Source organism: Cheilinus undulatus, linkage group 2 (assembly GCF_018320785.1).
Source record: "Cheilinus undulatus linkage group 2, ASM1832078v1, whole genome shotgun sequence".
Lineage (NCBI taxonomy): Eukaryota > Metazoa > Chordata > Actinopteri > Labriformes > Labridae > Cheilinus > Cheilinus undulatus.
This window is the reverse complement of record NC_054866.1, coordinates 14,667,880-14,692,591: the sequence shown is the minus strand read 5'-3', so window position 1 is coordinate 14,692,591 and position 24,712 is coordinate 14,667,880. Positions and strand designations below refer to the sequence as shown.

General features: G+C 39.1%; 1 protein-coding gene across 1 annotated transcript; it reads left to right on the top strand.

Annotated features, from left to right (window-relative positions):
- Positions 1-797: 797 nt before the first annotated feature.
- On the top strand, positions 798-20,339 carry alp3 (alkaline phosphatase 3). Its single transcript, XM_041806584.1, has 11 exons — positions 798-867; positions 5,504-5,620; positions 5,923-6,038; positions 7,476-7,650; positions 7,770-7,942; positions 8,058-8,198; positions 9,526-9,595; positions 13,265-13,399; positions 15,998-16,189; positions 19,151-19,267; positions 20,020-20,339. Exons 1-11 carry the CDS (start codon positions 798-800, stop codon positions 20,337-20,339), a joined length of 1,626 nt encoding a protein of 541 aa, XP_041662518.1.
- The last annotated feature ends 4,373 nt before the right edge of the window (positions 20,340-24,712 follow it).

The following is a 24,712-nucleotide window of genomic DNA, read 5'->3' as shown; positions in this document are numbered from 1 at the left end:
TATTTGGCGGACCCCCAAGCAAGGGCTCACGGACCCATGTTTGAGAACCACTATCTTAAGGCATCACTAACAGCTCTAGTTCTACGTGCTTTCATTAACAGTAATGTCGAAAATCCATCTGATGCATGCTTTTAAACCTTTTGGCATTAAATCAAATTAAAGGCTCTTGTATCCAGTAACTGATCCACATTAGTAAAGTTACTCAGTGAGCTCACTGGGAACATCAAGTGAACAAATGAGCTCTGATAAACGTCCTGTTATTGCTGTGACAGAGGGTACCTGTTGAATATGACGTAAAACTAGTTTGCCTTTTTTCCCTTCTGTTTTGTCACTTCAAGTAGAGAAGACTTGGACACATAATCAAAGAAAACACGTTACAATAAATATGGTAATGTCTGTAATGTAGTCATTGTAAATTATGCTGTTTGTGCCTTTCCCTTCGGTCTCAGTGGACTCTGTCTGTCTCCCTTACATAACTGTGTTTCCGGCTGTATTATCTACTAGATACCGTCCATTTATGATTAGAAATCATGTACACTCATGCAATGACACACTCTCTCCATAGCTGTGGTACTCTTGTTATCATCTGCTTGATCTTAGGTACATCATCATAAATAATGTCTTAAATAAACTGTCAATAATTAATCCCAGGTCATTTACCAGAAGCTTGTGGACTACAATGTATTTACAACATGTAGTTCGATGTGATTGGCAGGTGCTGTGATTGCAGATAAGCGATATTTCAGTGGCAGAGTCGATCTCTGAGTGAGGACTATTGTTTCATCCTGATCACAGCCATGGAGGTGAGAAGAGCAGCCGTCTCAGCTCTCCTTCTGCTGGTGGTGTTTGGATCATGCCAAGCCAAAGGTAAGTAAAATACCAACTGTGCTAAAACTGTGCCATTCTGCTTTATGTCTTGATAGTTTCGGCATCCTTACATCTTCTTGTGAAGTCTTTCAAAGATTTAATTTGAGCCTTTACATACATTTGTTTTAGTGGAGGACAGTAGATAGTCAGAAACAGTGAGAGAGTGGGGAATGACAAGTAGAAAAGAAGCCACAGACCAGGATTATATCCTAGCTTCCCGAGTCAAAAAATTAGATGCAAAAAGGCAGCTGGACTTTGTTAAGATTCTTGAAGTACCTTCAGTTCAGATCTGAGCTGAAGAAGGCAGTCTTGAAATCTTGAAGAACCTCAAACAAGTCCCACTGTCCACTTGTCAGCTGATCTTTAAATACTAAAGAGTTCAGATAAGGGGGGGATTACCTAGTAATTATGTTTTTAATGTCAAGTATATTCTTGTAATGTTGTGGCAATTATCTGGTAATTAGGCATTAAATTATCCTAACTGTAATCCCTATCCCTAACCCTACCCTGACCCTAACCCCTAATCCTAACCCCTTAATCATAATCCTAAGAAATGACTTGAAATAATTCAGGAAGGACTCGCTTTAATTTCATGTACAGAAATTATCTGTGAATTTATTAAGCAACTTATATAGAAGATTATCATCTTATCTCAAGGAAATTACTTGGTTAAGTACCACTTTATTACCAGAGAATTTAAGGGTTAGGGTAAGGATCAGATTAAAGTACCAATTACACACAAAAAGAACTGCCACAATATCACAAGGGTAAGAATTAGGGTTAGGGTAAGATACCCACTTATTTCAAGAGAATTGCTGCAAAATTTACAAGGGTTAGGGTTTGGTTAAGATACTATCTTATTACCAGATATTACTACAATACTATAATAAGATAAGGGTTAGGGTCAGAGTAAAATACCACCCTATAACCAGAGAATTGCCTCACTATTACAAGGATTAAAGTTAGGGCAAAATAACCACCTTATTACCAGAGAACTGCCACGAAACTGTAAGGTTAGGGTTAGGCTGAGGGAAAAAAAAACACCTTATGACCAGAGAACTGCCACGAAACTGTAAGGTTAGGGTTAGGCTGAGGGAAAAAAAAACACCTTATGACCAGAGAATTGCAGCACTATTACAAGGGGTAAAATTATGGTTAGGATTAGGGTAAGATATCACCTTATCACCACAGACGCCACAATATAACAAGGGTTAAGATTAAGGTCCAGGCTAGAGGATTAGGGTAAAAAAACAACCTTATTACCAGAGAATTTCCGTAAAATGACAAGGGTTAGGGTGAAAGACTACCTTATTACCAGATATTGCTACGATGTTTCAAGGTTTAGGATTAGGATTAGGGTCGAAGTACAATACCACCTTATCACCAGAGAATTACCAGAATGTTAAAATGGTTGGGATTAGGGTAAAATACTACCTTATTACCAGACAATTGCCAAAATATTAAGAGGGATAAGTTTATGATTAGGGTTAGGGTAAAATACTACCTTATTACCACATATTGCTACAATTTTATAAGGAATAGGATTAGGGCTAGGGTCAAAGTACAATACCACGTTATTGCCAGAGAATTGCCACTTTATTAAGAGGGTAAGGATTAGGGTTAGGGTGATTTACCAAGATGAAAAGGTGAAAATGTTTACACACCAAGGAACTCCCATTTTAAGCTTTTATTTGCAACCAAGTGATGTTTCAACCTAGCATGCTCTTCTTCAGACTTGCAAATGCATTTATGAGTCGCCATCTTAAATAACATGAACAGCTGAAGTCCATCAGAATCTATTTAGATATCCCAACATGACCATTTCAAAATTCTTCAAAGTTCTTCTTTTCTTTTTTTTTTTTTTTTTAAATATTGTGAACCAAATAATTATTGTATGTTAGTTCACTTGCACCTTTATCCATTTTAGTCATAGTTAGCTTTAGAGCTGGCTCTTTAAGATAGTACTGTATGACAGCTGTTCAGCTTGAACCCTTTTTTGGAGTACTAACCTTTGGGAGATGTGTATGTATTTTCTTCTATAGGTGTACATGACATGCAAACATGTTTCTTCTGGTATGTGTGCATTGCATCTGGACAGTCAGAATTACATAAAGATTTGCTAGTATATATTTCTAATGTACATCTTGTACATTTTTGTATCTGTGTATTTATATACTCTTGAGTACATGCAACTTCTTTATCTGACTTGTATATTTTGTGTAGATGTACAGACTTAACACATACTATTTTTGGGTATGCCATACCTCTTATAGGATCCCTTTGTATGTAATTTTGGTGTTTAATTTCTAAATTGTCATGTTGGGATAACTAAATAGATTCTGATAGACTTCAGCTGTGTTAGGTCACATGTTTACGTTCACATATTTAAGATGGCGACTCATAGATGCATTTGCAAGTTTGAAGAAGAGTATGCTGGCTTGAAATGTCCTTTTGGATCCACCAACCTATTTAATGATGTGCATGTTCTACTTTGTATTTTTTAAGGATAAATTACCACCTTATTACTGGAGGACTGCCACAATATTACAAGGAATTACTTGATTAGGTCAAACTTGAATATAGTGCTACCAAAATTAGAAATCATCATTCAACTTTTTACGTATCACTTTAGTTTGGTAGGTTTTGAGATGTTGCATTACATGCTACAAGACATACAATACATGGTATACACTTACTGTCTTCTAAATGATAGGATCATTCTCTCCAAAAATGCAAAATACTCAAAACCATGACTGTATTTTCAGGCCAAGGAACACAATTTAATAATCTCTAAGTTTACATGGTGAAAATCTAATTCATTTAATAGGATAAGAAGGGAAAACGGTGCTTCTAGTATCCCTTAAACCACCAGTTAGCACAGAAAAGAATAAAATTCAAATGTGGAAAACTTGAGTTCAAAGACTCTGATATAAAGCTTCCAGGTCCAGGCAGGATGGTTTAAAAAATATAGAAGGTCTTTAATTCTTCACCAGTTATAATGTGTGCAGGATTACAACTGGTGAATTTTCTCAGCAATTTCAGCAGAGGTTCACCTAAACCACAATAACTTTTTAAAATCAAATCATTACCTAAAGTTTCCTTTAAGCACAGCAGCAGGTTTTTCCACAGATCACAGAGGCTTGAAGCTGCGTTTGATGTATAATCCTTACCTTTTTACCTGCAGTCAGAGCCTTTTTCTATTTGTCTCTGTTCTCTTTTAAGCTTGATCACAGACCATTCAAGGCTCACCCTCTCCTCTCACTTTGTGCTCTCATTCTGTCCTCATTTCAGACTTCCCTTTGTTTCCTAATAACTCCACAGCTTCAACCTCTCCTTTTATCCTTAACAACAAAAATACTTTTGGTACATCTTGCTTGTGTTTTGCCTTTAAACTTTTCTAAGATGCACACACAGTACCGGTGAAGTTACGCAACAGGCTGCTATCAGCATTTACTGATTGTAAGTGGACTATTGTATTAAACTACCTGTTACAGCACAGATGCATGGACTGTACTAGGTAAGAGGGCATGTGAATGAGGTGTGGTGCTGCAAACAAACATGCACACTCTCGCATGCAAACTAAAGCTTGGTGATGTCAGTGGGTCACAGGCTTGATGAAGTTATTGCAAGCAGAGGTTTTGCAACTAAATATTAAGTCTATTTAACTTAAACGATTTTAAGTCAATCTGCTCCAGTAGTTTTGCTCACCTAAAATAGTGCTGTCTTCTAAGTTGTGTATCAGATCCAGATGTAAATACCTGAAAACAAAAGCTTAAAGGTTGATCTCTTGTCTTATATTCATCTTTTGGTGTCAAGCTCAAAGTTTTTATTTCACTGCAAAAATAAAGGAACTGGCCTCACTGTTCCAATACTATTGGAGGGGATGTAAAGCATAGTTACCCAGCGAATGGAGCTCAATAGCATTAGCTTCTCTGTTTATAACCATAAGGTTCCCCTGGGTCAAATGCTATCCCATTGGTCAGCATCAGAATACACATTCTTGACGTCAGGTAGGGATGTCAAACTAGACCAAAGTTGCAAGAAATAATCTGGGCCAGTCTTGTGAAATTGGGGTCACTGGGGCAGCCTGGATGCATCACTGTCACTGTCGCACTCCAAAAGTGTCTGCAGTACCCCACAATTATTTTTGGGCCTGATGTTTGATGGGCAGCAACGACGCAATTCGGTCAAAATCTGTAGTCTGTTTTACAATCAACTTTGTGTAGTTTTATCCAACCTTCAAGACTCTTTTCTTCCCCATTCTGGTTAGCTCTAGCAGACTGTCTTAAACATGTCTTCTTTCTTAAATGCATTAGTTGCTGCCATGTAATTGGCTGATTAGATGTTTGAGTTTAAGAGTAGTTGGACAGGTATGCCCGAGGAAGTGGTGGTTAAGGGTATGATTGATATGCATGCATGCATTCTACTCAAATTATTCATTCTAATTAAACTTAACTACATAACTCCAGTTATTGTATGATGTTTGGTCTAAAACATTTTACTAGCGTGCCTCAACATTTGTACACCTTTACCAAAGAGGTCTTTGACTTTCCCTACATGAGAAAAAGATCAGGCATAAATACAACCATATAACCTTTATGTTCCCTCTATAATTGGTCTGTGTTCCGGTCAATAGTTGAGGAGGAGGACCCGGAGTTCTGGAGGTCTCAAGCACGAAAGACTCTGCAGTCAGCCCTGGACAGAAAACTCAACACCAATGTGGCCAAGAACATCCTGTTTTTCCTCGGAGACGGTAGGTTAACAACCAGTTGACTTCTCAGCCTAATAACACTTCAGTCTCAGCTGTCTGGAAAGAAATGAGACAGGAATTAGTGTCTGGCCTACTTTACTATAATGTGGTCTTTTTCTCCTGTTTTCTGTCTGTTCATCAATGTGAAGTGCAAAAATAATCAGAAAACAAAACATAGCAAAGCACAACAAGAATTTGATCTCAGCATCAAGAACACAGCAGCTAGACATTATGTAAGAGTACAAGTTTAAAAGGGTTATTGTTAGAATGATAAAGAAGGGTGTTTGTTAATGTTTGTGACTCAGGTATGGGAATGACAACCATCACAGCAGCTCGTATCCTAAAGGGACAGCTGCAGAACCAGACAGGAGAGGAGACAGTGATGACTATGGACACCTTCCCTCACGTTGGACTTGCCAAGGTTGAACTCTCACACACACACAAACACACACACACACGCACATAATAAAAGACGGATACCCAGATATCCATATGTAGTGGTTTTGTACAATGGCCAGATCCCTTAAACTCCACACTCGTACTCATGGACTTTGTGGCATTCCAGGGAAGTGTGTGAGGGCTCCCCTGGGAATAATTATTATTTACTGTGGGAATTATTACACTTTCTGTGAGCCCACATACACTATATGGACAAAAGTATTCGGCCACTTGCCCATTACAGGGACTGTGATGAAATTGTGTACACTTACATGTACTTCAATACAGAGTTGACCTCCTTTTGTATCCATAACATCTTCCACTCTTCTTTGAAGGCATTCCACAAAGTTTTAGATTGTTTTGGTAGGAATTTGTGCCCATGCATTCTGTAGAACATTTATGAGGTCAGGCAGTGATGTTGGACGACAAGACCTGGCTCTCAATCTCCGTTCCAGTTCATCCCAAAGGTGCTCAGTGGGGTTGAGGTCAGGGCTCCGAGCAGGTCAGTCAAGTTCTTCCACAATAACTCATCAAAGCATGTCTTTTTTAGTCCTTGCTTTGGGCACAGACATGTTGGAATAGAAAAGAGCCTTCCCCAAACTGTTGCCACAAAGTTGGAAGCTGGCATTTGTCAAAATGTCTGGGTATGCGGAGGTATCAAGATTGCTCTTCACTGGAGATAGAGGCCTAGCCCAAACCTTGAAATAAACAGCCCCATACCATTATCCCTCCTCCACCAAACCTCACAGTTGGTGCAATACAGTCAAGCAGGTAACGTTCTCCTGGCATCCGCCAAACCCAGATTCTCTCATCTGAAAGCCAAACAGAGACGCATGATTCATCACTATATAGAACACGTTTCCACTGCTCCACAGCCCAGTGTTGGCGTTCATTATATCACTCCATCTCAAGGTTCATGCACTTTGTGCCTTAAAAGTCTATTTTATGTGGTCCTCTGCTGCTGAGTTGCTGTTCTTCCTAAACGCTTCCACTTTCAAATAATATCACTTACAGTTGACTGTGGAAAATCCAGTGGTAATTTCACAAACTGTCTTATTGCAAAGGTGGCTTCCATTACAGTACCATGCTTGAAGTCGCCGAGTTCTTCAAAACGACACATTAAGGATCATAAATGTTTGTGAATGGAGACTGCATGGCTAGGTCTTTGATTTTATACACCTGTGACAATAGGTCTGATTGAAACACCTGAATTCAGTAATTAACAGGTTTGGCCAATACCACTTTCTACTACTTTCACCTCAGGGCAAATCTCATCTACACCTAGCACCTTGCCACTGAGGAGCTCAGTTCTTCAACTGTTGAGCATGATAAACTTAAAGCCTTAGTTTAAGCTAATATTAGTGTGAAGTTTAAGCTAATCTTTACATGTGTGTGTTTGTGTCTATTGTGTGTTGTGCAGACCTACAGTGTGGACTTCCAGATTGCAGACAGTGCAGCCACAGCCACAGCGTACCTGTGTGGAGTGAAAACCAACCTGAACGTCATTGGAGTGAATGCTGCTGCCCGCAACGGCATCTGTAAGACTCAGAAGGGAAACGAGGTCACATCTATACTGAAGTGGGCAAAAGATGCTGGTAAGATCACCAGTACTACCCAAACATGCTGTGCTCAGACACAGGAAATAAATATACACAGTAGATTTAAAGACAAATACACAGTATGTTAAGTATTCCTGACATGATTACTCTTGTAGGCAAGTCTGTTGGTGTTGTGACGACCACACGGGTGCAACATGCCACCCCTGCGACCAGCTACGCCCACAGCGCCAGCAGGAAGTGGTACAGTGACGCCGACATGCCTGCAGGTGCCAAGAGAGACGGCTGTACAGACATTTCCTCCCAGCTGCTCAACAACACGGACATAGATGTATGGCCCTCAGAGCATCCACATACTCACCTCTTTTAACAGCTGTTTTACTGTGTTGTAGTCATCAAATCCTGTTTACATTTTTTTTGTTTTTGCCTGTGTTTGTTTTTTACAGGTGATCATTGGCGGTGGTAGAAAGTACATGACCCCACGGTACACCAAGGACCCAGAATACCCCACAGATTTCTCCTCCAGAGGACAAAGAAGAGATGGACGCAACCTCATTGAAGAGTGGCAGAGCATGAAACGTGGAAAGGTCATTCTCTCGTCAGACCAGGGGATACTGTCCTAATTGGAGCTTCAGTATCAGGGAGGAGGGTTAGCTGTTAGGGGTGTAGCAAAGTTACACAAAAATTTGAAAAAAAAGCAGCAGTTTATGAAAACTACACACAGATTAAAAAGACACACTTAAGCTGAGCATACACTGTACGAATTTCATCCAATTCATACATGAATTTTGAGCCACACAACTTGCTTTAAAGTTGCTCTGACTTTCAGTTGAATCTTGCATTGTTTGTTGTGCAGTGTACAGGGGAATATGACTGATGACCAAAACTAAACTACTGCCTGGCTGGCTCCAGAGTGGACAGATTTCTCGCATGTTTGATATTTTGGTCCTACTCCACATACTCCCCCAGTGAGCGCAGAGCCATGAGCAGAATCCTCAATTTTGAGGCCTTGTCCTTGGTCTCTAAATCATCCTGAAAACAACAGAAATAAATTTCTAATGCCATGCTGTTTAAGATACAGGAAGGGAGTCATACCAATGTGCAATGCATATGCTAATGTTACATTTATCATAAAACATAATTTAACAGCTTCGCGTCATCCTATAAAAATGGGCCAATCAGCTAGCTCATATGCTATCCTGATGTGTTTTACACTGTTTGTCACTGAGGTTTTCAGTGCTTATGTAGCACCTTTAGCGAACAGTTTCAATATATGCGTTGGTTCGCCATCAGTGTAAAGCAGCACGTCAGACGCTTCCCAGGCTCACTTTGTTCACCTGTACAGGATGTGAATGTATGACGTACAGTTTTGAAAAAAAATAGAACCAAAAAGGATGCAAATGAATTTGGGTTTGAGCTGCAGTAACCCAAATTTGACTAGAAAGAGTTTAATATGCTGTTGAGTGCATTGCACAGACACAGTGCTGCACAGTGGATATAATGAGTAGGTTGCATGGGTTTTGCAGGATATACACAATGTTGAATTTCCTGGACTATTTCATGACTTTGTGGGGAAAAGTCCAGGTAAAGTTGGGTTTGCTTCTACCCATAGATCTGATTTTCAGGGAGGGATTTCTGGAAATTTTCATGTGTTTTGTATGAAAGCCCTAATAAAGTCCAAATAACTCCCTCAATTTTTTTGTTGTTTACACTTAGGTTTTTCTTATTTTGTTCACTGAAAAACAAACCATAAAACTCAAACATAAGATGACAAAACCATAAATATATCAGAAAAGAAGCGTAAACAGAGACTGACTCATGTGTAGAGCTCATCCTGTGACTCACTACAACCACAAACACTTTAACCATCTTCCACCCACTGACTGTGTGTTTTGTGTGCTGTGCCTCACACAGGTAGCCCGCTATGTGTGGAATAAAGCAGATTTTGATGCTGTTGACCCTGAAAATACGGACTACCTCATGGGTGAGATTTTCTACTTTCTTTTTTTTTAGTCCTTCTGTGGTTTTCCTTCCCTCAGTGATACATGAGGGTAAAGCTTGTAGAGCACGTTGTGTCCTTGGTTTGGTTTACTCATTTCTTTGGTGCAAGTGATTTCAGTGTTTCATTTTCTAGTTATACTTTCATTGAACTTTTGTAATTGTGCAGTGATTGCTACATGTTTTGTTGAGTTTCAGAATCCGGTCTCCATCGTAAAAAATAAAGGACTTTTAGGACTTTAAAAAATGGTCATCCACCAGTAGGAGTGTGCACTTGATTTTGTTTTGGCCTGCAGAGAGCGATATTTATCTGTCCGTCAGTGTTCCAACTGGAAGCAGCCATTTCTATGACTGATCTTCATTCAGATATGCGGCTCAAAACAGATTCAGCTCTTATTTCTCTACCATTGAAAAGTATTGTCTTCAGTTTGTAAAAGCTTTTGCCTTTGAACTTTACATCACTGATTAGGCAGGGCCATTATTATGAAAAAAGAGGGATTCACTTGAATTAAACATTAAACATGTCTCACAGTAAAACATAAAAAAGCCATGCTGTATGAGCCAAAAACTTTAAATCCAGATGGATTCTTTTTTTTAGGTGTTAAATATTAGATTATACATAGATATTAGAATTTAGGACACATTTAATATTTGATTAATTATTACCATAAAGCTTTCAAATTTCACATTTTTTATCTGTTGGATACTTCCAAATAAAAAATCATTCAAAAATGATGTTTCCCTTTTTTATTCAGGTCACCTTTATGGCTGGTGTAAAAATAATATATCACTTTGGGAGATGAGGTCCGTTGGCAGCATGGATATAATTAAGAGAAATCCAATACAATCCAAGACCATACCATTTGATTAAATACTATCCCATTCAGCACAGCACAGTCCAAAATGATGCAATAAATTACTCTTTTAAAGGTGGAAGTAATTAAGATCACATGGTGTAAGTGATAAATAGATTATATCCAATCACTGGACTATCAATTTTATTGTCAGTCCACACAAATTTCTACCCCTTAATGTTTCATTTCACTTTTCATTGCATTTTAATCACCTGAATATTTATCATCACATTTTGTTATTTTATCCTCAAGGCCCTTTCAGTTGATGATAAATGAAAATGACTGCGCTGTTAAAAAGTGATGAATTAAAGAAAGATGAAAATGATTAGAGCTGACTCTGTTTTCATGTTTCCATCAAACAAACCTCAAGTTTCTTAAATCACCTTATATCACTTATGTTTTCAGTTCAAAACTATTTTTAATGCCCCTTTTTAAATTAACATGCATTTTTATCAACTCACTTTTATCAGCTTATGTTGTTACTTTAACTCCTTATAATGTTAAGATACCATGTCATGCAAAAAAAAAAATCTGATCAGATAACTTAATACGACCCATGAAATGGGATACAATATGACAGAATACCATTCAAAACAAAATTAGAGAATATGATACAATACTGTATACTGTATATGATAAGGTACCATATGATTTGATTGGATATGAATCAATATGATACGATGAAATATGATTTGATACAATAAGGTACAATATGATGAAATATAAGATACTGTGAAATACAAAACAGTAAGATTAGGTAACCATAGATAAAGTAAGGTAGAGGAGAACAGGGTTGGTTGTCACACACTATGGGGTTATTTGTCACAATTTTAATTTAATGGAAACATCTTAAAAAGAAGGCAAAACTCAATTTGAAACTTATGACAAGATGGCAAATACATAACTTAATGAATCTTAACACAAAATGAGCCAGAAATATGGACAGGAACATCTTTAGGCCAGCCTTTGGGCTGATAGCAACATTAAGAACAAAACAAACAGGTCTAACAATAATAGCCTACTCAACTAGGCTACACACATTCACTATCACATGACAACCAACCCCAACTGGAATTTCTAGCTAGCATTAAGGCTAACAACTTTCTTTAAACTAGTTAGCTAGCTAACAACATTCTAAACCATACCTTTCTCTACACATGTTTCAAGGGTAACAATTGTTTTCTTATAAACCCACTGTGTAAAAACCTAGAAGAAAAACACTGGGGAGTTAAATATTTACAATTTGACATGAAAAACACTAAAAGTCCTCTCACCTCAAGTTCAGCTGCCCTACTCCAGAGAAGACTAGGTGAGCTCTGATCCCAATTATGGAAATTTCCAAAGTTTGGTTCGTTTGGTCAGTGTGAATGCAAACGAATCAGACCCAGGCAGGGGACCCGGACACACTTGGGAAGGTGGTCTCGGTCGCAATTCAAGTGGACTCTGGTACGTTTCGGATGTTTTCGGAGATGTGAATACAACTGTGCCTGAATACGGGACAGAGTGTCTTATCAGCTATATGATGTCATTGTAAAAATTAAACTTCTTTCCATGATTTGTTCACATTTTTCCCATCATAAAAGGCAGTAATCATCAGAATCAAGTCAACAAATGGTCTGTTATGACACAACTGAAGGATTAACATAAGTTTGAGTCAACTTATATGCCTTTGAGATGCAAAGGCATATAAGTCTCCTGCCACCTCAAAAACCGCTGTATCTATGCAGCATGAGCCTATTTTATCCTCTGAGCTGCACATAGATGTGCAGATAAGAAGAGCTTGTATCTTCAAAAGTGATTTTAAATCATCGATGGTGGCTGGATGGGCATTTTGCTGGGTTAACACAAAAAACAGTCTTTGCTCAGGTCATGACCTGAGTGATTGCCATGGTAGCTGCTTCTTCTTTCTCCTCTTTGGCAGCTATGTGCATGCCACCACCTGCTAAATCAGACTGAGTACACATGCAAATGGCCCAGGCTCGTATCAATGTTGCTAGTGTGAAAGCAAATGGGGGGGGGGGGTTCTTCGAAACAACTGGGCCTAGTGTGAAACATAGACTGTAAAAACAGTTAGACAAAGCCTGTGAGAGACATTACTGAAAAAGCTCGACTATTTACTTGACATAACTCTGCATCACAATGTTATTTCAGAAAAATAAATTTTACTAAATTTCAAGAAAACCTCATTAAAATAGATTTTTTTTGGAGACACATACTTCAAAATAATTTCTGCAGAAACTGCAGAGTATCTTAGATTCTTCTGCTGAAGTGAGACTCAGATGAATGATGTTATAAACCAAGAAATTATGGTTTGACATTGTAGACATAAACATCATATGGGGAAAAAAGTGTTGCCTGAAATTTTTTTCTTTGGCTTCACCAAAATTACAGAGGAAATCATGTCTTTTTTTATCAGAAGATGATTGGCAAACACTCGCTAAACGCTCAGATTTTCATCACCTGTTGCTTTATTAAAAAAATGCAGCAGCTTTGACGTGTGATACTATGATATTAATAAATCAGTGTATTCTTTGTGATATATTGTCGGTTAAAAGGAAATGTAAAAATCCATCTCTCTTTTTGGACTTACTGCTGTTTGCTGCTGTGGAGGCTTGTATTTCACCCCTACAGCACGCTTCTTGTGTGCAGAAAATAGAATTAGTAGTAGGAGGAGAAGGATTGGACTTTTCTTTCTGCTGCACCCCCACTGTAGGCGGATAAAACTGAAAAAAACTGTAATCCTACATCAAAAAAATAACATGGTTTTTGCATCTTTTTGACACATCCTTCTCTTTCTCCAGCCCTGTTTGAACCCGGTGATCTGCGCTTCGAGGAGGAGAGAGATCCAAAAATGGACCCATCCATCGTTGAGACTACAGAAAAGGCCATCCGCATCCTTCAGAAAAACCCTAAAGGCTTCTTCCTTTTAGTGGAGGGTGAGGACAACAGCTTCACCCACACTCCCCCTTCACTTAATCAGTCAAAGGTTGGGTAACAAAGTCTCCTGAGAGGTGACTGTTTTTCTAAAAATAGGAGGGAAAACACGTGGCTGGTCTCCATGGATCAAATGAGTCATTGATCCTGTGGAAGTGGGCTGAAGTGGCAATTAAATGAACACACTGGTGATTGTTGGTGTGCACAAAAAAAAACCCTTTGTGCTCACGTCTATAAAAGCAACTCTAGGACTGATATTGAGTTTTTTAGTTGACAGTTGTCCTGGTTGGTGTTGTAACATAATCAACCAGGATTCACCGTGTTGTAGAGCAGTGTGTACCTGCAGTGGATCCACTTATTTGACATTGATTCTGCATACAGCTCAATGAGTTTGCCGCAGTGTGTGCTTGGCCTCCTCATCCATCTCTCCTTTAATCTAAGGCAGCCACTTTGGGACTCTGCGGTGCTACCGAGTGTCTTCACAATGACTTTTACAATAACAGGCAAATGTATAAATAGAAGCCAGCATATGGTGCTTCCAATCACTGGCAGCCCACAACTTATTAACCCAAGCCTACTCTAGTTCACTTTCCAGTGTGGCTGGTGGAGAGGACAGGAGCTGGGATGTAAAAAGTATAAACACATGAAATTTCCTTCAGTAAGATGGTCTACCTCTGCTCTCTCTGCCCTCAAATCAGGTTTTATTCCAGGATATTTTTTAAGACTGAGTTTTATATGAAATTAAAGTGCATTCTTCATAAGATGTAAAGCCTGGTTTACACTACTGCATTGAATCTACACTGTAGGTCTGCATAGTCCAGGGGTCTCGTTTATAAATGTTGCTTACGCAGGAAACAGGCCCTGAAGTCTGTGTACGCTACTTCCCATGTAAAGCATTTGATCTGTAAAGCCAGACCTGACAGTTGAATGGTGCCACGTGTAAACAAACTCCGACGCACAAACTTAATCACAGCTTACCAAAAATTCCCCATCAATCAGTTGATTTATGCACTTGTTGTCTATTCTGCATTATTTGCACTATTTTGGATGTTGAACCAGCTTAATTCTTTTCAGCCTTTTAATAATGATTTGTTTTAGTTGTAGTTGCACTGCTCATTGAGAGGGTTTTATACTTTAGCCCTCAATAATATTAGTGAAAACATGTTGACTTAATGAGGGTGACTTTGAACTACTTTGATCAGGTGATGCTCTCACCTGTATGGGCTCAACTTAATTGCTAAACCAGCACTGGTTTAAACATGTAAATGTTTTCTAAAAGAAATTAAACTTAAAATATCAAAATGTACAGTGATTGATCTTTCACTGCACTTAAGCAATGAGAAAACACATTTTGAGATTTTTTTAATGAAGAGTACTTAGAATACTTAATATCTTTCAAGCAGACACTTCTGTTCTTTAACTCAAGCAATAAATAACTGAGCTACTTTCACTTGTTTTGGAGTAAAATTTGACTAGGAGTGTCTATACTTTGACTCAAGTTCTGAAGCTGAGTACTTTGTTCATCACTGCCTTCAAGTATTTAATGATGGAATTAAGTTAAATGTGTAAATGAAGCCTGGACAATCGTATTTTTTCTCATAATCAGTAATGTTCATACTGTGCTCACCAGAATCAAACAAAAAGCAAATAACTAAAAATCTATCTAATATGTCTTTATTGATGTCCTGTAGTGATAAAACTCTAGTGATAATATCCTATAGGAGGGGAGATCCATCATTAATTGAATAAATCAATATGGGTCCCATGAACAAATAAAAACAGCAAGAAACTTGTGCATAACAATGAATGGTGGATGTTTTTCGCACTGGTGGTCTCTCTCACTAGTCTCCCTGCCCGGTCACTCAGTGTGTGAGGACGGCCTGATCTAGGCACATTTACACATGCTATAATCGTTCCTTTTTTTGATGATGGATTTAACTAAACTCTTGGGGATGTTAAGTGCCTTGGAATTTTTTTCATCCATGCACTGACTTATACTTTCCAGTAACCTTTTCTCTAAGTTTCTTGGAGTGTTCTTTTGTCTGTGTGGTGTAATGGTAGCCAGGAATGCTAATTAACCAGTTACTGGGTTTCTTTATACTATAGTCACTTAAGACACATTCACTGCACTCAGGTGATCCCAATTTCCCTGCTGTGAGACTACCAGCACCAATTAGACCTCTGTTGAATTCAGTCACTCAAAAGGGGGTAAATGTTTTCACTTTGCCATTAAAATTTTTTTTTCTTTTTTTTGTCAAAAAGCCAAATTATATTGATCCTGATTGATTTATAAAGTCAACAAAAGGGTAAAACATTCAAGGGGGTGAGTATTTTTCATTTGCACTGTAGGTATTGATCTCAGGTCTTCCACCACATGTGATTTTAACCGCTTGGTTAACCCGGAAGTTTAAGTCATTCCTTATCCCTCTTATTTTACAGAAAAACAAATAGCTAGGAAAATTAATAAGAGATCTTTGTTAACTTTCTCAGTAACATAAAACTGGCTGTTTTTTATCCTAATGATGTGATTTCCCCACGTAAAACCAGACACTGTTACTTAACCATCTCTTCTCATTACCCTCCCTGTTCTCTGTGGTCAGGTGGCCGTATTGACCAGGCTCATCACGCTGGCCGAGGCTACATGGCGCTACATGAGACTGTTGCGTTTGATAACGCTATTGCCAAGGGCCTTGAACTAACCAAGGAAGACGAAACTCTCACTATAGTGATGGCTGACCACTCGCACCCTTTCACCCTCAATGGATTCCCATTTAGGGGGCAGAGCATTCTGGGTAATTATGACCTGTTTACCTGCATAAAGTAGTTTCTTTCCTAAACTTGTATTCAGATGCTATACTGATTTGAACCTTCTTTTGAAGCAGGACTGATTTTCCGTCACTTCATTCTATCCTTCATTCCCTCCTTCAGGTGTGTTTTTGTCATGAGGAAAATAGAAATCCTCAGAGGCAGCTTTTGTTCTTTTAGGTGTGTGTTTCTGTGTTTGTGTGTCATGCCTGCCTTCTCACCACTCCGTGTTCATCTTCCACCGGCAGCTTGACATTTCCCTGCTTTCTCTCCTCTGCAATTACAGCCCGGGTAAACACATATAACTGGCAGCCTCTCTCCCCCTCTCTTTTCTATTTCAGTCCCTGGCTTTCTCCTCATCTCTCCTCCTGCTGCCTATCTCTGACCATCAACACTGACACCTCTCTCTCTCTGCCTCGCTCTCTTTCATTATTGGCCCTAAGTCCTCCTTGCTCTGTCGGTCTTCCTCGCCTGTTAATCTCCCATTGGATCATCCCTTTATAGACCTGACTTACTCCTTACCTTTATTCCTTCAGCTCTCTGTCTCGTCTCAATCACTGCTCTCAGTCCTTTACACCAGAGCTTAAAACCTAATCTGAACTAGCCCAAGGGCCAGAAAGTGTTACTTAGTGATTCACTGATGTGTTTGTTAAATGCTACTCATCTAGAACTAAATAAATTTCCCACTTTCAGAATTATATCGTTTTAAATATTCAAACCTCCCCCTTACTATCACCGGCAATAAGACAGGCCCCCTCACTCCTACATGCAGTCACCATCAGCCCAACATCATTCTGGGTAGATTTACCACAAGCTCCCAAATGTTAAACAATGTTGTTGCCAAAGAAGACACAAGATTGAAAGGGAATCATTCATCAGTGTTATCTTAATATCTTCCTCAAAGTTATTCGTTTGAAGATTGTAAGAAGCCATTTTTAAACTTCTGAATTGTTTGCACCTGTGTTCTTAAATTTAGGAATGCCATGGGCTCATAAGGCTGAAGCATGCCTGCTTTTTACCATTGTTGCATAAAGAAACACCTCTTCTAGAGCCTCTCAAAAACTTCATTACATGGTTGTCCCTTGCTACTTGTAGCACCCACCATTTTTGTGGTGTCAGATCAGCCTCCACTCTTCTTGGAAGGCTTTCCGCAAGATTTCTGAGTGTTTCTGTGGGAATTTGTGCCCATTCATTCTGTAGAGCATTTATGAGGTCAGACACTGATGTTGGACAAGAATGCCTAGCTTGCAATCCCTGTTCCAGTTCATCCCAAAGGTACTCGATGGGGTCGAGGTTAGAGCTCTGTGTGGGTCAGTCAAGTTCTTCCACACTAAACTCGTCAAACCATGTCTTTATAGTGCTTTCTTTGTGCACCAGGGCACAGTCGTGTTGGAGCCTTACCCAAACTGCTGCCACAAAGTTGGAGGCATAGCATTCCCCAAAATGTCTTGGTGTACTGAAGCATTAAGATTGGCCTTTACTAGAGATTATGGAGCCTTATCCAAACTCTGAAAAACAGCCCCATACCATTATCCCTCCAACAAACTTCACAGCTGGCACAGTGCACTCATGCAGGTAACGTTCTCCCAGCATCTGCCAAACTCAGACTTGCACATCAGATTGCCAAATTGAGACGCATGATTCAATGTTCTACAGAACACGTTTCCACTGCTCCACAGTCCAGTGCCGATGCGCTATACACTTCTATATCTGGTGTTTGGCATTGGACTTGGTGACCAATAGCTTGCATGGAACTACTCAGCCAGGAAACTCATTCCATTAAACTCCCACCACACAGTTTTGTGCTTACATTAATGCCAGTGGAAGTTCAGAGCTCTTCAGCAGAGCATCGGCGACTTCTACGCACCATGCTCCTTGGCAGTTGTTGACCCTGCTCTGTGACTTTGTGGTTTTCCACTTTATGGCTGAGTTGCTGTTGTTCCTAAATGCTTCCACTTTCAAATACAATCACTTACAGTTGCATCTAGCAGGCAGTACACAAATTACCAATTTACCAATTGCAAATGTGGCATCCATCACAGTTCCACTCTTGAAGTCACTGAGCTCTTCAGAATGACCTGTTTAGTATCACCAGTGTTTGCAAATGGAGACTGCATGGTGCTTGGTTTTATACACCAGGTAAGGGGTCTGATTGAAACACCTGAAGCCAATATTTAACAGGTATGGCCACATACTTTTGACAATGCAATGTTAAAACAAAAAAGCTTACTAATGGAAAGTAAAGTAATTTTCTCTGCATTACATTTTTCTTAATGATAGCTAAATCATGTGAAGCTTAAGTGCCTGTCTGTTACGTGCGTAACCTCTTCTGTCTTTGTTTTTATTTTGCTGGTTGCCTGAAAAGGGGACATAACATCAGACATCTCCTGTATATTTATTGTTGAAAACAACACCCCATCAAAATACAGAACTATCACCTGTTACTGAAAAAAGCTACTGTTGTTGTTTCAGAAGCTTGCTTTTTGTTTTATACTGAGATTTTTTGTTGAATTTTGGTGTCTAGATTTCTTGCTTTTAAAGATTCAGCTCACAAATGTATCTGTAGGAGCCTCTGAAACTGTATTGATTGATCTGTTGTTTTACATCCTTCCTTTCCCACCTCTTTACTCTCTCTTTCCTGTCCTGTACTTACTTTACCCTCCTCCTCCTGCTTCCCTTCCTCCCAGTGGTGCAGCAGTGATTTATGTGCTTGTGAAACTCTGAACTCTTCATCAGGGGGAGGACCTGCCAGGCTAATGGCTCATCTGGGGAGAAACACAGAGCTCTGGACCTCCTGCAGCACCCTGGGGATCCACAGACCCTTCCTCTTGATTGTGTGTTTGTGTGTGCAAGCATGTTTTCAGCACTCCAAGGCACAAAATGAAGCAGAAAAACAAAAAAAGATGAATCAAAACTATTGTTTGAAGGTCCTCTTCTATTTTTCCCAGGTAAATCTCCTCTGTGGGGTACAGACTTTCTGCCCTACACCACACTGATGTATGGCAATGGACCAGGATACAAAATCAAAAATGGAACACGGCCAGACATCCGTGATGTCAACACGAGTAAGTATTTCCCTCCACTGACTCCTCAAACTGGTGTTAATTAAAATTAACACTCCTGACACACTCAGTGTCACTTATGATATTCCTTTTTTATTTAATTGTTTTTAAGGACAAAAGATGCAAACTCATGTAGAAATACAAAGCACATATTCAAAAAAACGTTTCCTTTAGTGCCTGTCTTTAGACATTACCCATATGATCAACAGTTTCCTTTAGTCACTGATGAATTAACCGAGAAAAAAAAAATTCTCCTTTTACCTGTCCTTTATAGATGATTAAAAATTCAACTCCGCCCTTCAGCATGGTACAAAAATGAAGTCACTCTGATCTGAAACAAGTAATCAAATGTTACTTCACCCAGTAGGCAGTGGTTTAACACTTTGAAACCACCATCCCCATCTTTCTCTTTTATTTTTTGAGACAGATGCTGAAGAGAAATGGAGGTAATGAGCTGTTTAGGGAAAAAAGAGAACTGTATGTTGATTTCTTTCATTTCCAGCATCCATGCTCTGTTTTAAATTCTGTTTAAAATAGATAGTGATGAGCCAGGTCAGCTGTTTGTGTTCATGTGTAGGCTGTGCATATTTGTATTTCATACTCACTGCCAGCTAACAACACAGCAAACAGCAGTGTGCTAATAAAGTGAAATAGGATGAATATCTAAAAGTGCAACATTATAAAATTATGACAGCATACTTGTTCTTTAAAATGACGTGAAAGCAAACCCTGAAGTATTTCCCTCTCTGTTACAGAAACTAAAGACTACGTCCAGCTGTCCGCTGCCCCCACAGAGTCAACCACACACAGTGGTGAAGATGTAGCTGTGCTCGCCAGGGGACCAATGGCCCACCTTTTCCAGGGCGTCAACGAGCAGAACTACATCGCCCATGCCATGGGCTATGCCGCCTGCGTGGGCGCAGACCAGAGGCACTGCCAGTTTCAAACAGAGGCACCAGCTGTTCAGTCTACCCTGGACGATGACAGAAACAGAGCCAGGGCGGTGGTTCATGGCTCAGCTGCTTTGCTCAGTGGTCTCCTCAGTGTGCTACTAACCTTTACCCTGCTGATGTAAGATCTCTTTTCCTCTGTGAACACTATTGATCTCACTCCACTCGCTGAATCAGGGAGGTCAGGGTCAAAGAGGAGAGGGCTGAGATTCAGTGACTTACTCAAGGACACCTCAGGAGGATGGATTAAGGAGATACTGCCTCCAGTGAAGCAGAGAGATTGAATTGTTAAAAATCCAGATTTAATATATTTTTAGATTTTAAAGTTATTTTTTAAGTACAGCACTGAAAGAGAATCCCTCTAACATGATAGAACCCTACTGAATGTAAATTAATGTTGAATTTGCTTTGGCAGACTTTTGATTAATTGTTTCATACCAATAAAGCTTTTATTCAAGAATGGGTTTGTCCTGTTATCAAGATAAACTTTTCAATGGAACCAATTTCATGTTTGATCACTGGGTTGATGAGAGTGAGCTAAAACTGGTGGCAGAAAGTGAACTAATGTTCATTTTTAGTTGATCTCAAATGGCAGTTATTTTACAAATCTGAGCTACATCTGCGCTAACTGTGACACTAGTGGCAGCCATTACATCTACTGACTTAAAGTACAACTAAACACCATCGATAACTATCTCAAACTCATGCCGAAGCAGAAGAAGGGCAAAAACATCTTTTCCATGATGAAAAGCTTTCAGTGCTGATCTTTGCTCTTTCTTTGATACAGAAATGCAGTCAAGTTCTGATAAAATCTCTGCTACACTATAGCTACATCCAAGCTAAGTGCTTCACTGGCAGCGGCCATTGCTGTCGGCATCCAGTAAAAGTAAAGCTGCCTGTAGTTGCTGCCTTGTTTTCATAAAATGATGCTGATTGGTCAGGTCTGTTTTCAGACCGGGCACAACAGTTTCAGACTGGAGCCTTGCAAGATGGATCAGCCTGATAACGGACTCTACTTTGGAAGGTTAAGGCCTATCACCAGGTGCAGAAAGTCATCTGACTCATCACATTTCAAGTTTGAATACAAATAAATGAACAAATCTTTCTCACATCTAAAAGTTGACTCACTGTCAAGCCTTAACTTCACTATATGAGTTTGGGTCCCTGCAAACCTACCTCAACAAGCATTTGAAAATTTACCGTCCCTATTGTTGCAATTTAGCCATGGCCTGTAGACATCATGGTAACAGTAAAACATGCAAACAGTTTGCAAGCAACAGGCTGTACATGCTAGCAGGTAGTTCTAGTTTTCTTTCACGTTTTTGGATTTATTGAAAGCTAGATAAGGTTTTTCTTTTTCTCTGTTTTCTGGTAAAGGCTTGTTTTCAGATGTAAATTTTTCCTAAGTTTGTAGACAGAGTTGTTCGGACTTTCCTTACACTTAGTTCCTCCTTCTTTCCTTTAGGTTTTATTCTGTTGTTACCGCCCTCATAACCAAGTCATATCAGGGGAATTTAAAAAGCCAATATGCATTATTTAATGATAAATGTGTGTGCTGTACTGAAATTTTTACCAAAAAATTCTATACTGCATAATGAGGATAATAATCCCCTATTCTGCAGGCTGTAGCTTCACATGTCACAAAAACCCAAAACAAAACAAAATACTGAAAGAGACGCCAATCATGGCATCCAATTCTCAGGAGCCTTAACTTCTCCAAAATATGTGACTTTTCCTTTAATGTATGTTTATATTTATGATTAGAGATATGAGTCAGTTTAAGATGCATAATTCATCAGTAATTTTTGATGATTCGAAAAATTATGCTCATTACGACTGAATACACATTTCCCAACATGCTTCACTTTTAAAGAGTCTGCCCGACTGCATTTTCAACATCAGTTATATTTTCAAATACCAGACTGAATTTGTTTGATTTAGTAGGGTAATTATGGGTAAAGGTAAAATGCTCTGAATATTCAGCTAAATAATTAAACATATTTTCATGCTGCATCTCATTCGTTTGTGTATCCAGATAATGTTCTCATGTCTGCAAACATCATTAGGAGAAAATATAATTTCGTTGTAAATCCTTAGCATTTTATTGTAACAGCTTATACTTTTAGTTAAAAATGCTTTAAAATATTAAATACTTTGTTTTCACTGATTTTACACCCAATGGAAGAGATTTCCAAAAAGTTAGAGCCATGACCTTAAATGCACGGTCTGCTTTGGTTTTAAGGCTGGAGTGTGGAACAGCCAACAGCTCTGATCAGAGGATTGAAGAGTGACAGGTTTAAAGTGAATTTAAATTAAACACATATAACAAATGAGATTGGGTTTCGTAAAAGTTTGACCAGAAGGTGGAAGCATGTTTCTTTTATGATCAGCATGTAAATCCAAAGAAGAAGAGTGCACTCAAACGCGGCACTGCCTTCTTTCTGACCCCATTTAAAGCCACAGCCTGGTTCTTTGACTCGTCACAGATTAAAAAAAATTTAAAAATATATTAAACACACTTTTAAATTATTTCAAGCTGTTTTAAGATAAAACACTGCAGCAGGGCTCAAGACACACCATGCACAGTCGCTGTATGTTGCTGTTATTACAGACATTAAAATGGGAGAGGTGAGACCAAACATTTTACCTGTTTACTCTGCTTAATTATATTGGCATGTTGAGTGATATTTGGTTGGTGACCCAGCTGCTCTTCATCATAAAAACAAGCTGATGACTGGACTCGGGCCCTATCCACACAAAAGCAAACTTTTTTTAGGTCACCATAAACATGCCTTTTTGAAAACTTGTTGGATGACAGAGTACTGTACCCTGACATGCCAGATGGATGTGTTTCACACATCCATCTGGGAAAGCTTCAATAGCAAACGTTTGAGAAAAAGCAGAGGCCTTGAAAAAAACTCGGAGTATGATTGGGTGATTGTTCTGTCTGTCACATCTCTACGGGCCAACAAAGCACATGATGTAGCAGCTATCAACTGCGTGTGCGAAGCTACCAAGGAATAACGCGAAACATGGCAACAATAGACATATAAGTACACAACTTGTTTCTGAAAAGAAAAAAAAACTCACTGCTGTTCTTTGTTCTTCTTTTAACGAAGAACTGTCATCAAGTTCTGATAAAACTTGCATTTTAGCAGCATCCACACTAAGCTCTTCCTCTGTAACTGCACCAGCCTCTTGTTGCTGCTTGTTTATGTCCTGACTCTGCCCGCCTGAAAGTACTGCCCCTTGTCGTTGATTGGACCTGTCACTTTCTAATCGGGCCCAAACAGTTCAGATGGGAGCTTTTCAAGATGGATTTGCCAGTGAAAATTAAGGAAATGGGCTTATCCATCTGTTTTGTGAGGTTAAGAGTACTGTGTTATGAACCCTGAAACCAAATTTCAGTCAAATAAAACAACTCTAAGTTTATAAAATTAAGCTTCAAAATCATGAAAATGAGGCAGTAAAATCTGATCCAGGATGGTGTGGGTGTGTCTGTTGAATGAGCTGAAGCCACACCCACTCAGGAGAAATACAGTCCTCTCAAATTTAAAAAATGTTACAATCTGAATGTAGACCTGATGATCAGAGTGCAGCGGCCTGGCTCTGTGCCAGAGAAGAGACAAAGTCTGTTTTCTGGCTCAAATCTCTGTTATGATACTTTAAACAATCCATAGACCACTGTGGCTGATAGATTTGGCAGATGTAATTTGCAATGAACAAAAAACAGCATTTAACTGACAACTTTCAATAAAGGCATCATTCATCCTCCAACAGACTGTACTGAGATGAACTGCTCTGTGATTTTATATAGTAGTTTTAGAAGGGTGGGGTCATTACCTACTGTGCGCTCATGACATCATGAGCCCACATAGTGGCCCTGCCCACATGAAACCAAGCCAGGAAAGAGGTGAAAAACTTTCTAATAGTCTAAATCCAAAATTCAGTCACATGTAGATCTCAGTGCAGGGCTTGACGCACATGTGCTCCTAAGTTGAAAAAGTTAGGAGCAGATAAAGAAATTTAGGGGCACACTGAAAATTGACCAAACAATGTGTTTTCTGTAAAAAACGTGATGCAAATAGACATTTACAAGCAAAATTATTTAATGAATTGTATATAAAATGTACAGAAAGGTAAAATCATCAAGTTTTGAAAAAGTATTACAATTTAATTTTATCTTTAATGTTACTAATTTTGGTACTTTAAATGTACTTAAAATTTGGCAACTTCAGTCGGAGTCGGTCTAAGTGACTAATAGGTTTCATTTTTGCGTGTTTTGTATAGTCCCGGGGACTCGGTCTGTTTTGGTTTGGTTTGCATTCACACTGCTGTTGGCCAAACAGACCAAACCGTCTGAACACCTACAACCTCTGCCCGTTAGGGGCACTGTCATCACAAATAAACGGCGACTAAGAAGAAAAGCCGGTGTAGAAGAAGACGAAACGAGGAAATCCAGCTCCTTCCGCCAATCTTTTTTCCACATAAACAATGA

Excerpts from the sequence above, each read along its gene's own strand:
- alp3 (XM_041806584.1), top strand. The coding sequence starts at position 798 with ATGGAGGTGAGAAGAGCAGCCGTCTCAGCTCTCCTTCTGCTGGTGGTG. Across the intron at positions 868-5,503 it reads TGGATCATGCCAAGCCAAAG|TTGAGGAGGAGGACCCGGAG; the intron begins GTAAGTAAAATA and ends TCCGGTCAATAG. Across the intron at positions 5,621-5,922 it reads CCTGTTTTTCCTCGGAGACG|GTATGGGAATGACAACCATC; the intron begins GTAGGTTAACAA and ends TTTGTGACTCAG.